At 42.7% G+C, this 13,542-nt stretch overlaps 1 protein-coding gene across 1 annotated transcript in view; it reads right to left on the reverse strand.

The window, feature by feature from the left end:
* myo10l3 (myosin X, like 3) overlaps positions 1–13,542 on the reverse strand; it is a 54,030-nt gene that overhangs the window by 10,438 nt on the left and 30,050 nt on the right. Inside the window, exons 12-22 of the mRNA XM_079357733.1 lie at positions 12,934–13,080; positions 12,520–12,620; positions 12,070–12,136; positions 11,347–11,439; positions 10,267–10,335; positions 7,991–8,073; positions 7,794–7,902; positions 6,487–6,567; positions 4,634–4,758; positions 4,306–4,417; positions 767–873 (exon numbers count right to left, since the gene is read on the reverse strand). Of these exons, the coding sequence (XP_079213859.1) occupies positions 767–873; positions 4,306–4,417; positions 4,634–4,758; positions 6,487–6,567; positions 7,794–7,902; positions 7,991–8,073; positions 10,267–10,335; positions 11,347–11,439; positions 12,070–12,136; positions 12,520–12,620; positions 12,934–13,080 (1,094 nt within the window). The remainder of the gene's footprint in view (positions 1–766; positions 874–4,305; positions 4,418–4,633; positions 4,759–6,486; positions 6,568–7,793; positions 7,903–7,990; positions 8,074–10,266; positions 10,336–11,346; positions 11,440–12,069; positions 12,137–12,519; positions 12,621–12,933; positions 13,081–13,542) is intronic.

Consider the following 13,542-nt stretch of genomic DNA (forward strand, 5'->3'; position numbering starts at 1 on the left):
CAGGGCTTCAGTTTCCTGATCATTTAAGTCAGTTTAAAAGTGGTCCAACTTAAAAGCCATGACGTGTGTCTTTGCGAGATATACTCGTCAACTTGATAATGTGAACTGAAGTGTAAAAACTCCAACGTCCAATTTAGTTTCAGTTGCTTAAAGGACGGAGAGAACCTTCTATTATTCAGTGCCTGAAGTAATAAAGTCAGTAAAGTTTAAAGAATGGAAATCAGGGTGTCTTTTGTGTCCATCTGTATACTTTCCTCCCGATCCTTTAAGACCAAAAGAATCCTGAACAGCTTTCATCACTGCAGAGTGGATGATTCAGAGGTGCGTTCAGGCGACCTACTGGAGTACGTAGACTATGCAGTCGAGTCTGCATGACAGATTTGTTATGTAAACAAAAGTTTCAAGTCTCTTGATTTCAACAAAGCACAACATACGTCTGTAAAGAGCGACCCACTGCTGAGTCAGCATGTTTTTAGAGGCTCAAAATATTTTACCTGGGAGATTAAATAACTTTAAAGTTGTCGCTTTTTTTTTTATTGCTCTAGAGAGTCTAAAACTTCTGCACGTAATACTGTAAATGAAGCGACACAGACAAAAAAGGTAAGAGTGCAAAGGCATGTCCGTGCACACATAATTCCAACTTAAATCACAAACACACAAGCTGCACACTTCTGTTACGAAACAAACACTGACAACTGTCGCTGCCACTCAGCTCTCACCCCCCCCCCCCCCCACCCCCGCCCACCCTGCACACTCTGCCACTCACCTTGCCACATAGCTGAGGATGTGGGCGCGGATCACCATGCCAGCCCGGCGCCGCACCTCTTCCCTCTCCTTCTCCAGCCTTTGCTCCAGGACCTCCTTAAGGAACACCTGCGGGGCAAGCAGCGCAGGGAGGGACAGAGAGAGACACACGGACAGGGAGGAAGGTGGGAGGGGAAGGAGACAGGATGGGTTAGTTCCTCTCCTTGGTTTGGCTGCAAAAGAGGGCCCACAGAGATGTGAAGGGCCCCTGTTGTTTGTTGGCAGCAGCCTGTGCCCGCTGCAGAGGAAGCTGTGGGGCAGCTGAGGCTAGCAGGCTAGCTGCTCTTCTTGACTGCAGAGCCGAGCAGAGGGGAGAACAGGCACTGGGACTGCAGTGTCGCTGCAAGAGCTGCTGCTGCAAAGCCTCATTGTGTTCAGGCGTCCTTCCTGAGAGTTTCCCTACTAACGCTGCTACCGCTGCACTGATAGCTTGACTGACGTGCGCAGGCAGAGAGGAATAGAGAGGGAGGGGAGAGGTAGGGAGAGGAGGGATGGAGAGATGAGTGGGCGGGATGGTGGCTGGTGTCCAGATAGAAAGCCACACCCTCTTATGAGGAAGGGGAAAAAAAAGTCTGGTTAACCCTTCACTTGCTCCTGGAGACTTTTGAAAAGTTGGGACTCTTTCTTTGGGACTTTAAACAGCCTAGAGCTCAATCTACGCTATAACACACACATGAAATGAACATAAAAAGAGTCACGTGACTTTTTAAAATAGAAAAAAGTCATGTGACAGATTTCAGATTTCAAATGACTGGTCGGGGAGATTCAACAACATAAATGTGTGTCTATGTCTATGCAATATTGGATTTCTCGTGCTATCCTGGAAGATCAAGCAAATCTATAAGAGGGGGAGACCTTGGAGTCTGTGTGTGTGTGTGAGTGTGTGTGTGTGTGTGTGTGTGTGTGTGTGTGTGTGTGTGTGTGTGTGTGTGTGTGTGTGTGTGTGTGTGTGTGTGTGTGTGTGTGTCCCAGATGCTCCACTAATCAAAGGATCCCACAGCTGCACCCCGGCCTGCCTCAGTCAAGTCTGTGAGAGGAGGAAGCTTCCTTTTCGTCCACATCCTTCCCTCGTCTGTGAAACAAATGACTCCCAAACACATGTAGACAATCCGTTCAACGTCACCCAAGCCCCGAATTTTGAGCATACACTTCCTCTACACAATCAGGGCATATAATTACATACAGATTGTTTCTCCAAAGGAAGCGTACCCCCCACCCCACCCCCTCCAACTCTCTTAATCCCCTTCCCACAATCCACACTACATTTCCTGAGCCCAAAAATATTACACTGCCATCAAAAACACAAGCATGTGGACTGACCGACACAGACGCAGCCACTCTTTGCATTTTTGGGGTCACAAATTAAATATTTCTCCAGATCCAAAGTTTAAAGTGGAGCAGCAAAGTCCGCCGCAGGTCAAAGTTTTGACCCCAGATGCAGAGCTGAAAAACAAGTTCTCTCTCTGAAGTGACTGTGTGAAAACTTGAATATACATGTGCTTAAATGTGGGATGTTCAGCGGTTATAGATTCCTTAAAAACCAACACGTGGTTCACACTGAACATTTTTGGTCTCCACGCATATCCCCGCATGTCATGTGTGCAGCTGACACTATATAAAGAAGTTCCTGCAAAATGGGGGTAAAAGAACAATAATGTCCAAAAGGGGAATCAACAAATTTGAAATGTTTCAGAGAGTTATCAACCATGGAAGAACCACGACTTAAGGAAGGAAGTTACAGAAGGAGAAATGGAGATTTGGGCTCATTAAAAAAATAATAATAATAAATGGAAAAAGCTGTTGTATGTAGGTCCGTTTGATGTTTTTTAGGTACTATCCATGTTCTCCTCTTTAGTGCATGGGACAATTCAGCATGAGGCAAAAGAGGCTGTACCATCAGGATCAAACAAGTCTCTTAAGGTTAATTATTCAATGAGAGTGCAGAGCCAAAGAAAGGGCTTTTAGTGGAGTAGTTGATGATTGTTTAATAACACTTATTAAAGATCCAAAGAGAGTCAAGAAAAGAGAATTAGGGCCAGAGAGAAATGGTCTGTAAACGATAAGAGCTGAATTGCAAAGGATGGAAATCATGGTTTTCAATTCAAGATGTTTCTTTCCTTAAAACCTCTGCAGCTCTTCATTGCCTCCTCGAAATCACTCACTGAGACTTGAGTTCATTAAAACGAGCCGCTTTGTAAAGGTTAAGTGGACTACTGTAAGCCCCCGCAGTGTAACAGTAACTGTAACAGTTGTTGTTGGTATCGGGGGTTTTGAGGAATAGCCATGAAACTCTGTGGGTGTCAGCAGCAGAGACGTAGACTGACCACAACCAGCCTGAAAAATCTTTGGGACATGAGTCATGGTTTGGGCTGTCCAAGCTGTGGCACACATTAACAGCTTGGGAAAAACAGCAGCTTGACTTCTTGGGAAAGTTCAGTCAGCGAAGACAGCATGTTGAAGCATCACAGTGGCCTCTCTGTCGAAGAATATGTTTGATAGCATCGATGTTCTATTTTCATGAAGTTTATAAAAGTATGTAAATCACTATTTACACATATACTGTATTTGCTTACTGCCAGCCTGCAACTCATTCCTGTGTGTGTGTGTGTGTGTGTGTGTGTGTGTGTGTGTGTGTGTGTGTGTGTGTGTGTGTGTGTGTGCATCTACTTGTTTTCATCATATATGGAGGTCACATACCATGGGGACCATAGACTGCTTTGAAAAGGTAGACGTAGCCACTTGGTTTCAACAGGGCAACAACTGCAGGACGTCCCCAGAAACTGCATTTTTTAATGTTTGACAGGGGGTGGCTGCTTTGATTGCAAAAAGACAGCAACATAAGGAAGTGGGAACTGCTACTGAGAGCTGCTGTACTGTTGCTGTATGTACTGCTGTGGTGAAGATGTTGTGTGAATTATACTTGGATACATCATGGGTAAACAAATTCTTTTCCTCGGGTCTGTTTCTCCCACTCGTATTGACTATGTGCCACTCAGAGTTTGTTTTCATCAGGGGTGGGGGGGAAGTAGGAGAGAAAACCACCCATAAATCACTGCCAGCTTTAACTTTAAAAAAATAATAATTATGAGAGCCCCCTGGTGCATTAAATATGGTCCCATTTTTAAGGCAACAGTGATTGACATGTTGCGACCAAATTAAAAAATTGTCACTTCTGATTCAGATCAGATCACGGCAGTCAAAATGCATTCATAAAGTTGTTTATAAAATGTGGCTGAGCCTACTTTTTGTATCCAGTCTATGAAGGGGATTCAAGGTTTGTTTTTGAGACAAAAAGCTGGTTCTCACAAAGTTTACCCAAAAATGTTGTGTTGGAGACTTTGTGATTGGATAATGTAAGGTATGATACAGAGTTGCAAGTATTTTAAGGCTGGTAGTGACATTTACTGTGAGTTTCAAGGCCTTGAATGTAAGTCAAAGTAATGTCCTCCTTTGTGACATGAACAAGTTTGGGCGTGTGTGCGTGTGCATTATGTGCTTCACCTTAGTTTTCCCTAGTTGCCACTCTTTCTTGGCTTTGTCATGAAGTGCGAGGAGGTCTGAGCTGCTCTGTTTGTCATCATCCGCGTGGATGTTCTTCACAATCATCTTGTACCTTTGGAGACACAAACACACATAAGCACAAACATTTAGATAGGGAAGAACAGTTGAAAGAAATAAGTCTTGTTTGGATTACAGCAGGGAAAACATTTTTCTAGTCTGGTTTGGGTTTTTTTTTTTTTTGAGTTTGTCAAACAGAAATGTATCATGTGGGAGTTAGTCATCAGCTTTGGTGCGCACAGTTCTGTCTGTGTCTGGGTGTTTTTCCAACCTGTTGAAGAAGTCCTGAAATGTTCTGCGGACAGGGAATCCAGCCCTGCGGATCTTCACAGTTTCCAGCATCCCGGAGTATCTCAACTGGTTCAGGACCACATCAGGATCAAACTGGTTGGCCTTCTGTGGATAAAAACACATTTCACAATATGAAATGTACAAACAAGGAAACACTGGTTCATTCTTTCTGAGAGATAGGAAATGATAAATGGACTTATCTTGTCTTCTAAATACTTAAAGCGAGTTACACAGCAGGTCCCACCTACCCATTCACACATTCACACGCTGACAGCTGAGGCTGCTGTCTAAACTTTCCATCAGTATTAACCCAGCCATTCACACACATTCACACGCCGCTGACATAGCAGCAGGAGCAATCTGGGGTTACTGTCTTGCCCAAGGACTCATGGACATGTGGCTGCAGGACCTGGGTGGGACTGAACCCCTTACTTTAGCACAACTGAACACTGCAGGCACGTTTGAGACCGCTCACCTATTTAAATGTAGAGTCATGCTAAACCTGAGCGAAAAAAGTAAATAACCATGCTGAGCGCTATCATTTGACATTAACGATCAGGTTATTGCACAGGAGAGTAATTCTATCAGAGGAGAAAGCTGAACATGGTAGGGTTACCAGAGGAGGCCTTTTCTTTTTTGGAATAATAAGCTGCATTGTTCACAGCTCACCAATGATCCTCAGGCCTGCATATCAGAAAGGATCTGTGACGTCTGCCGCCTCAAACCTCTGCACAGGTGGCATGACCGCCTACAGGGACCACACCAACGCCATTGTCAGCCAGAGGTCAGACGGCGCTGCTTAAGCCTCATGCGAGACCCCCGCATTCCCCAAACGTGTTAGTCTAATTACAGACTAATGCTAGTATGTATGGAAAAAGAAGCACGCTTGCATGCGTTCACGTTCATAATCAAACACACATACCGACTCATAAACATGAGCTCTGAACTCTGCTCTTTAGTGGAGGACTTAGGGGGGCTGAAAGAGGTACGCCATGTTGACTTGTTTGAGTGAGAATATGTTGACCCTACTCTTGGTGACATTTTCTTCCAAGATGAGCAATTGAAAGCACATTGCACCAATACATTCCATTTAAGTGTGTGTGTGTGTGTGTGTGTGTGTGTGTGTGTGTGTCTGCATGAAATGTCAGACGTTTGTACACGCAATCCTGTCATCCTTAAGGATTAACACAAACACAGCTTGTTCCATCTCAGGGAGCGACTGGCAGGTGAGCGAGTGTGACCAACAGTGAATGAGAGCCCGGAAAGAAGAAAAAGGAGTCAAGCCAAGGGGAAGAAGGCAAGACAAGCAAAGTGACCTTTTAATGCTTATGCAGTAAGGGAAACATGTGTGAATAGATGACACAGAGCATGCAGAAAAGCCAATTCACTCTGTCACACAATACTATCACTATCCGATATTCTTAAAAAAAGAAATCGGATGACAGTGCAGATTTTTGTCGAGGTTTGGCAGTTATAAAGTCATACAGTAAGTGGTCCAGAAATGAAGGCCCGTTATATAAATGTACTGCTCGAGCTGCAGCGGTGATCTCTGAAATGCAGCCAGCAGTGACCTCTGAACTCTGGTGAAGGGGATAAAGTGGTAGGAATGTACCGGTAATGCTGCACAGCCCTATTATTTCAGCAAGCACAATGAGAGTCTTCACAGCTGAGAAGGGCTGCTGCATGAGTTTATAAGTAATACACATTTGGTGTAAAAAGAGAAAAAAACTGTTACTTCTGAAGGGGATCTTTTTTACAACACTGCATGAAAGGGTTTCTGACTTTTTTTCCCCTTTTTTTTAAACTTGATGCTATTACATTTGCATGACCTACCTTATCCATGTTTGGTTTGATGCAGCGCACAAAAAAGGGGTTGGAGGCACTTAGTGTGGCCATCAGTGAGTGCAGAGAGTCCTGAAACACATCAACAACAACATGTAACAAATGTTCCTATTTACTGAAAGTCCAATTTTCATACAAGGTTTGTTTCATTATCTATACAAATCATAACCACCATTTATACTAACTTAAGTAATTATCTTTTTCAAAGCCAAAACATTGTTTACTGTTTATTGTTTCTTTTACATGCATTTGCTAAATCTGTATACCAGTAAGTAAATTCTATTTTTTCTGTTTTTCATATTTAAATGTAAACAAAATGCACATGTTGTGTTTCATATGAAAAAAACAAAAAAAAACAAAAATAAAACAAAGACTTCTTTTTTCGGAGAACACAACGAATACACATTTACTGAGTAAAATCAAGGTTTTTGCAATATTCTACAAGTATAAAGTACATGATTTCTCTTAAAGTTTAAAGTTAACTACACTAATAAAAAGTCAATTATGTGTCCCAAGTTTCCATTTATACACAACAAAAAAGTTTTAAACTTAAAACCGTGAGATTAAAGTGTATTATTAAAAAGTATTGTGGACAAAATTCATCAAATAGTAAGGATTTATTCAATCTTACCATTTTCAATAATTGCACTATTCACTTGCATGCCATTGGCCAGTCTGTATTTGCTTTAACACACACACACAAACACACTGCGAGGACCCTCGAACCTTGCAGTTTCTGTCAGCCCCGCTCTCCTCAGACAGTCTGTCTCCAGCAAGGCCGGGCCTGGCAGAGGAGAGTATGATTGGCCCCTGGTTGGCCTCTCTCTGCCCAGCCATCAACCCTAATCCCCCCGGCTTTAAGTACTGTAGGCCAGGGCAGTCTGCCAAAATCTCCCCTGCTCCCTCTCTCTCTCTCTCTCTCTCTCTCTCTCTCTCTCTCTATTCTCCATACTGCAGTTCGGACATGCTAAGCTTAGCCCTTCAGTTCACCCTCTCCACGACCATAACCACATATTTCTTACATCCCAACACCCATTATTCTCTGCAGAACAGACACACTGACAGCATTCTTTTCCTCCCACTGTCTCTCTGTGATTTCTAGCCTTTTTTTTAATTCTCTGCCTGCCCGCTCACACTCACCATGCAGAGAAAGAAAGTCAAATGTTAAGGGTTAAGTGATAATTACATGCAGCAGAACATGGGAGACTGTTGGCTCATTGTCTAAGTGGTGACAGCATCATACAATCTTGAGTGCTGGGCTGGGAGTGAAACTTGTCTGACAGACACTTCAGTCTCACCCTGAACTGAGAGCTGACGGTGGGCTTGCGTCGGGCTGTACCCATCTTTAAAGTCTCGTCGCCATTTCGGCTGCCGACACGCTCAAAGAGGTCGTAGATGAAGTCCAGCCTGCAAAAAGACGGGACACGATGGTGAAAAACTAAACGAAGAAAGAGAAGTAAAGAACACAGGCGTGTGCAGACAACAAGTGTGATACCTGCTGTCTTTGAGAATAAACAAGATGTCGTCTCTGAAGGTGTCTCGGTTCTTCTCAAGGATCCCACGCACATCATAAAGCACCTACAACAGAGGAGAGGAAGAATTATTGTGTGAAGAAATACAATAAGAAAAGACTTGATGGTTATACAGCAGCACAAAGAAGAACTATGAGAAGTTCAACAAAAAACAGAATTACAGTAGGTAAAGATGTAGTAATTATACACTTGGGTCATTAAAATGTTAAATGCACTGTGGATAATGATGCACATGAATAACTTCAGTTCAATTGTATTTGCAAATAGAATACTGGTTAATAAAATACACTGTTAAGCAGTAGAACACACACAGTCATAAAAGTCAGTGGTTCAAATCCAGAGAGCTTTATAAGTACATCATGAACCTGTATGGACCCATTTAATGTACGGTTTTTGTGGTCAGAGAATTCTTATTGAAAAACCACCGCTATTTTCCTTAATAATGTCAAGGGGGCTATCAAGCGTTGTTCCAATAAAGTTTACAGTAAATGAAATGCTGCATCTGTAACATAACTGTATTCATAATCCCTAACTAGTAAAAGTGCACCAGCCTTCTAAATCTGGTTTGTCTTGTTTATGTTGTATTGTTTTGTCTTTTTTTCTTAACACCGGATCGATTAAATAACAACAGTCAAAATCCAGAATAAAAACTTTGAGTTTTAAAATGAAATCTTGCACTTCTATGTGCACTAAGTCTGACATAAGATGGACTGTGAATGTGTGTTTGAATGGTGGGTATGAGCAGAGACGGGGGGGGGGGGGACAGGGCACGATGTGAGCGCAGAGGAGGGCCTGTGTGTTAATGCAGTCACCTGTTCAGTTCAGTTCAGCCTTCGTCTTAGCAACATAGCATTCCTTTCCTCGCCCTGAAATCCATGCACTCAGAGTGTTTGTCTGTATGGGTGTTAACACGCGTGTGTGTGAGAGTGTGTGAGAGTGTGTGTGTGTGCGTGTCTCCGTGTTATGAAAGTTCACAGAAAAGATTTGAGGCAAAGACGTAAAATGAAAATGCTCACTCTAATCTAATAAGGATCGTGTGTGTGTGTGTGTGTGTGTGTGTGTGTGTGTGTGTGTGTGTGTGTGTGTGTGTGTGTGTGTGTGTGTGTGTGTGCGTGTGAGCTCGTATTCTCAGCTGTGTGTGTATACTATAATCCAATAACAACCCCTATCCCTCATTCTACAAGACTGGAGGCTGATGGGGAGACATGAGATTTTAAACTTGACGACACATGTATTTATACATCACGGACAAACTAATTACACTCCATACCCCTCTCATTGAAACATGCTCATACAAAAGCTTCTCTGTCTGCACGCTTCAGGTTGAGCGGGATGGTCTCATGATGCTGCAGAGACACAGCTTCATCAAGAGGAATGACACACAGCTCGAGTGCCATCTCTTAAGGCTCATACAGTGTTACAATGTTTATGTTTGGCCCCTTAGTCCACAAGGTTTAGCATGCTTGTTTGGAGAGACTCAATTTAAACTGACTGCATTTCCCTTGAACCACACTGATAATCGAATCAATGGGAGGAGGCATCAATTTCCCCCACTGAACTTGCGTTACCATTTTAGATAACAGAAGGAGCTTTCAGAGAGTCAACTCAATTCCGCGGAAAAAGAGTGTGTGTGTGTGTGTGTGTGTGTGTGTGTGTGTGTGAGGGGGGGACAACTGGTTGGCCTGCCTGTCCTTTCTGGACTGAATCATTGCCATAGACAACCATGCCAGGCTTGTGACTGAGCTTCCATGCTCACACTGAGGAGACCTTGTCTGAGGCAGGCTTCATAAGGTCATTTTTTATCAGTCCCCCCCCCCAACACACTCTCACACACACACACACACACACACACACACACACACACACACACACACACACACACACACACACACACACACACACACACACACACACACACACACACACACACACACACACACACACACACACACACACACACACACACACACACACACACACACACACACACACACACACACACACACACACACACACACACACACACACCAGTACTTCCAAAACCTCCTGCCTTATTCACTTTCTCTAGCTGAGCTCTTTCCCTAATCTTTTCGGAGGAGAGGCCAGGATCAGCATCATGTAGAGCATTTTGGGAGAAAAAAAAAAAAGCATGCTGTCCTTCTCCACTACTACTAACCCACTTTTTTTTTAACTTTCTCCTTTAGGGAGTTTTATTTGAATCTGTGTGAGTGTTAATTACCTCTCCAGCGTAGTGCTTGATGCCAAACTGGTGATCGTTGACTCTGGGCTTCACATAGTACTGATTAGTCTGAGAAGAAAGGATAAAGCAACGACTCCATTTTAGAGACGAGAAAGAAAAAGTAAAACACATTTATACACAGTAAAATGTATTGACTTTCTATGACTAACAACACCAAGATGTATACGCAATGTACTGCCAAGTCATTCTCAGTCGACACTTCGTTTAAATCCGTCAGATGACGGATGATTGAAATGGATTTCAGAGCGCAGTGAATTGTCAGTAAAAAAGGTGACTTTTATCAAACAATACATTGAAAACGTGTGTTTTTTTTCTGTTTCAAAGACAGATGTTAGAACTACATGTGGAACATATTTGTTATTATAAGTTGAACCTCTCTGTCCTCTCATGAGACCAGATTTATAAAGGCCTCGTTTGCTTTTTGAGCACTGCCTTACTCTCATTAGTTTTGTAGAAATGACTGTTTTTGAAAAGATTAATAAAGATAATTGGTTTTTTTTCTTTTGTTTGTCTTTCCTTAATTATTCATCATTCTTGCTTTAAAAAGCAAAGGTTGTCCTGATGTCACATATTAGGCTTTTTTTTGTTCATGTGTCTAAAATTTACAAAGAACTCCGACTTGAAAAAAAAAAATCTACTGCAACAACAAATGTTACATTTCCCCCCTCTTCTCGATTGATTTCCTGTCAATGAAGTAATACATGTTTAATCTCAGTACTAAACACACCTCCCACATGAAGTCACACAGCTCTTATCCTGCTGTAAGACTTTAAGGCTTCATTCCTCTCCCGTACACTCTTTTCTCCTCACACAAAGCTAATCAGGCCTGACGTATACAGCCGATCACATTTCAGCATTGTTGTGTTTGCGTGTTAGAATACTCAGAGGCCTTTTACCAACACTTCACAGAGGTGCAATGCTGCACCAAAGGCGACAGGGGATTCAACAGGTTTAACAGCAGCTTTTGCCTTTTGCTGTTTTTGTGAGAATGTGAAGGAACAGAAACTGCAGCGTCCTGGTAGTCTAAAGATGTGTGTGTATGTTCGTGCGTTGACTTACTGCGTGTCGACTGTGCAGTTTCTCCAAAAGGGTGTAGTCGGTGCCTTTGGGGAAGCGACTCTCCTCATTGATCAGAGCCAACATGCCCAGTTTCTAAAGAAGACACAGAGAGAGTGGCAGAGAGTGTGAAACATGCCACAGTCATGATGGAACTAGTTATAATCCCATTGTGGAGCATCTGGCAGCTTTTATCATAACAATGCGTACAGGAAACAGCATAGCAGTTCATCAATCTTCTTTTCTATCTGTAAAAAAGAGTTTACTTCGGAGGCATAAGGTTTGGCAGCAACACCTCCTTCACCAGTCAAACCAATACAGCAGGAATCTAAGCCACATCCCAATCTTATAGAGGGGAAAAGGTTGCAGGGTTTTCTTTTGCTTGCTGTCATTTTTTTGGTATGTTGTGATTTAAACCCAGAAACGTCTTAGTCACAAGCCTCTCTCTGCAGAATATCAATTATAACCATCACTTTACCTCTTGTTGGGAAAAAAAAAACAAAAAAAACAATTGTCTTAATGTTTCATTTCAACCATACCTCTAAACCGCTGCCTGGTGTACATTACTGTGCACACAGCAAGATGAGACTACATAATGATAGAGTTGTACAGAGAGGTCAGTGTGAGAGCAGTGTGGCAGCTGGGGCAGCGTGCTCCCACTGGCGGTTAGTGATCGGTCCTGGTGGTGACTTTGCACTCTTGGAGTCTGTCTGGCTGCCTGTTTACCTTTTCTATGAGATCCAGACACTCAGCATTATCCATCCAGTCTATGGCCTCCCACTGGATCCCCTCCCTGACAAAGACACACACACACACACACACACACACACACACAGAAGCAGGGTGTCAATACAAAAACATAAACAACTTGGAAGACACAATGGCTGCATTGTCCAGTATGAGCATGTGATGAAATGAGCCATGTCCACGTTGCTGGCTCATTATACAGGAAAACAACTGTCTGGGGGAGAAACTAAGGCGAATCCAAATCTCTGGCATGCTGCCTGTGTCGCCCCGAGGAGGGCCCAACCCCCCACCCACTTCCCCATCCCAATCGCCAACCCAGCACTATCTGTCTGTGGGACAGTCTCGAGGGTATGAGAGTTCCCCTGAATACATTTCTTATCTGTGTAAATGTACGTCTTCACATTCGGAGTTTTTATCAATCATGCCAACCTGTTGTACTCAAGCTGCTCCAGAGAGAAGATGTGCTTGTTGAAATACTCCTGGAGTTTTTCGTTGGCATAGTTGATATTGAACTGTTCGAAGCGATTCACCTGCAGGACAGAAGAAGATGTCAGCTGTGGAGCTTAAACATCTGTATTTTAACATGTTTAAAGACTTAGGACAGCAGTTATCAGATTCTTAAATGCCTATAAACCTAATGTTTGTTTTTCAAAGTCAAATGTCTGCTCAGCTGCACACTTCAACAAGTATCTCACTGACATATATTTACATTTTCCTTGTATAGAAGCATGTGACATCACCTTTTCCAGATGAGAACAACAGCAGAAGAACTCAACAGAAGAAACATTCAAACTTGCACATGAGGTCAATGACTCTTAAGAAGAAGCTTTTTTTTTTGTTCACCTCAAAGTTCTCAAAGCCAAAGATGTCCAAGATGCCGATGGACTTGAAGTTGTCTTTGCCTTTGATCTTCTGGTTGATCCTCATTATGATCCAGGAGAAACACTGAGAATAGAGCGCCATGGCAACAGAGTCCCGTGAGTCCACAGCCTGCAGATAAAAGACACGAACAGAAGAGGTTATAGTATGGATGTCATACAGACATAAAGAATAACGGTAAGGAAACTTTGAATAAAGGACATATAGTATATCACTTTAAACATTTCACATCTTTAATCAGACGGCGGTTAAAGCTGTTTGAAACACTTGTGATGATTGGACTGTGAAGCCTGAGTCGAGTGTCTATTAAACAAAGAGTTGTTTATAGATAAAGGTGAGTTATGTCAGCATCTGTCTGCTCTCTGCCACAGATTAGACAACATCTGTTGTCACAACAAACAGCCGTTAATCATCGGTATCTCAAGATTTACGCACTGAAGCAGGCGGTATTTACTAGATAAAAAATGGAGTTGAAAAAATAGTTTTTTCCGTTTAGGTTTTTAAAAAAAATACTTTTTAACCCTGCATAAGGAAGCATCCCCCTGTCGCATCTTACTTTCCACTTCCAACAGA

The sequence above is a fragment of the Symphodus melops genome (genome assembly GCF_947650265.1).
Source record: "Symphodus melops genome assembly, chromosome: 12".
In the NCBI taxonomy this organism is placed as follows: Eukaryota; Metazoa; Chordata; class Actinopteri; order Labriformes; family Labridae; genus Symphodus; species Symphodus melops.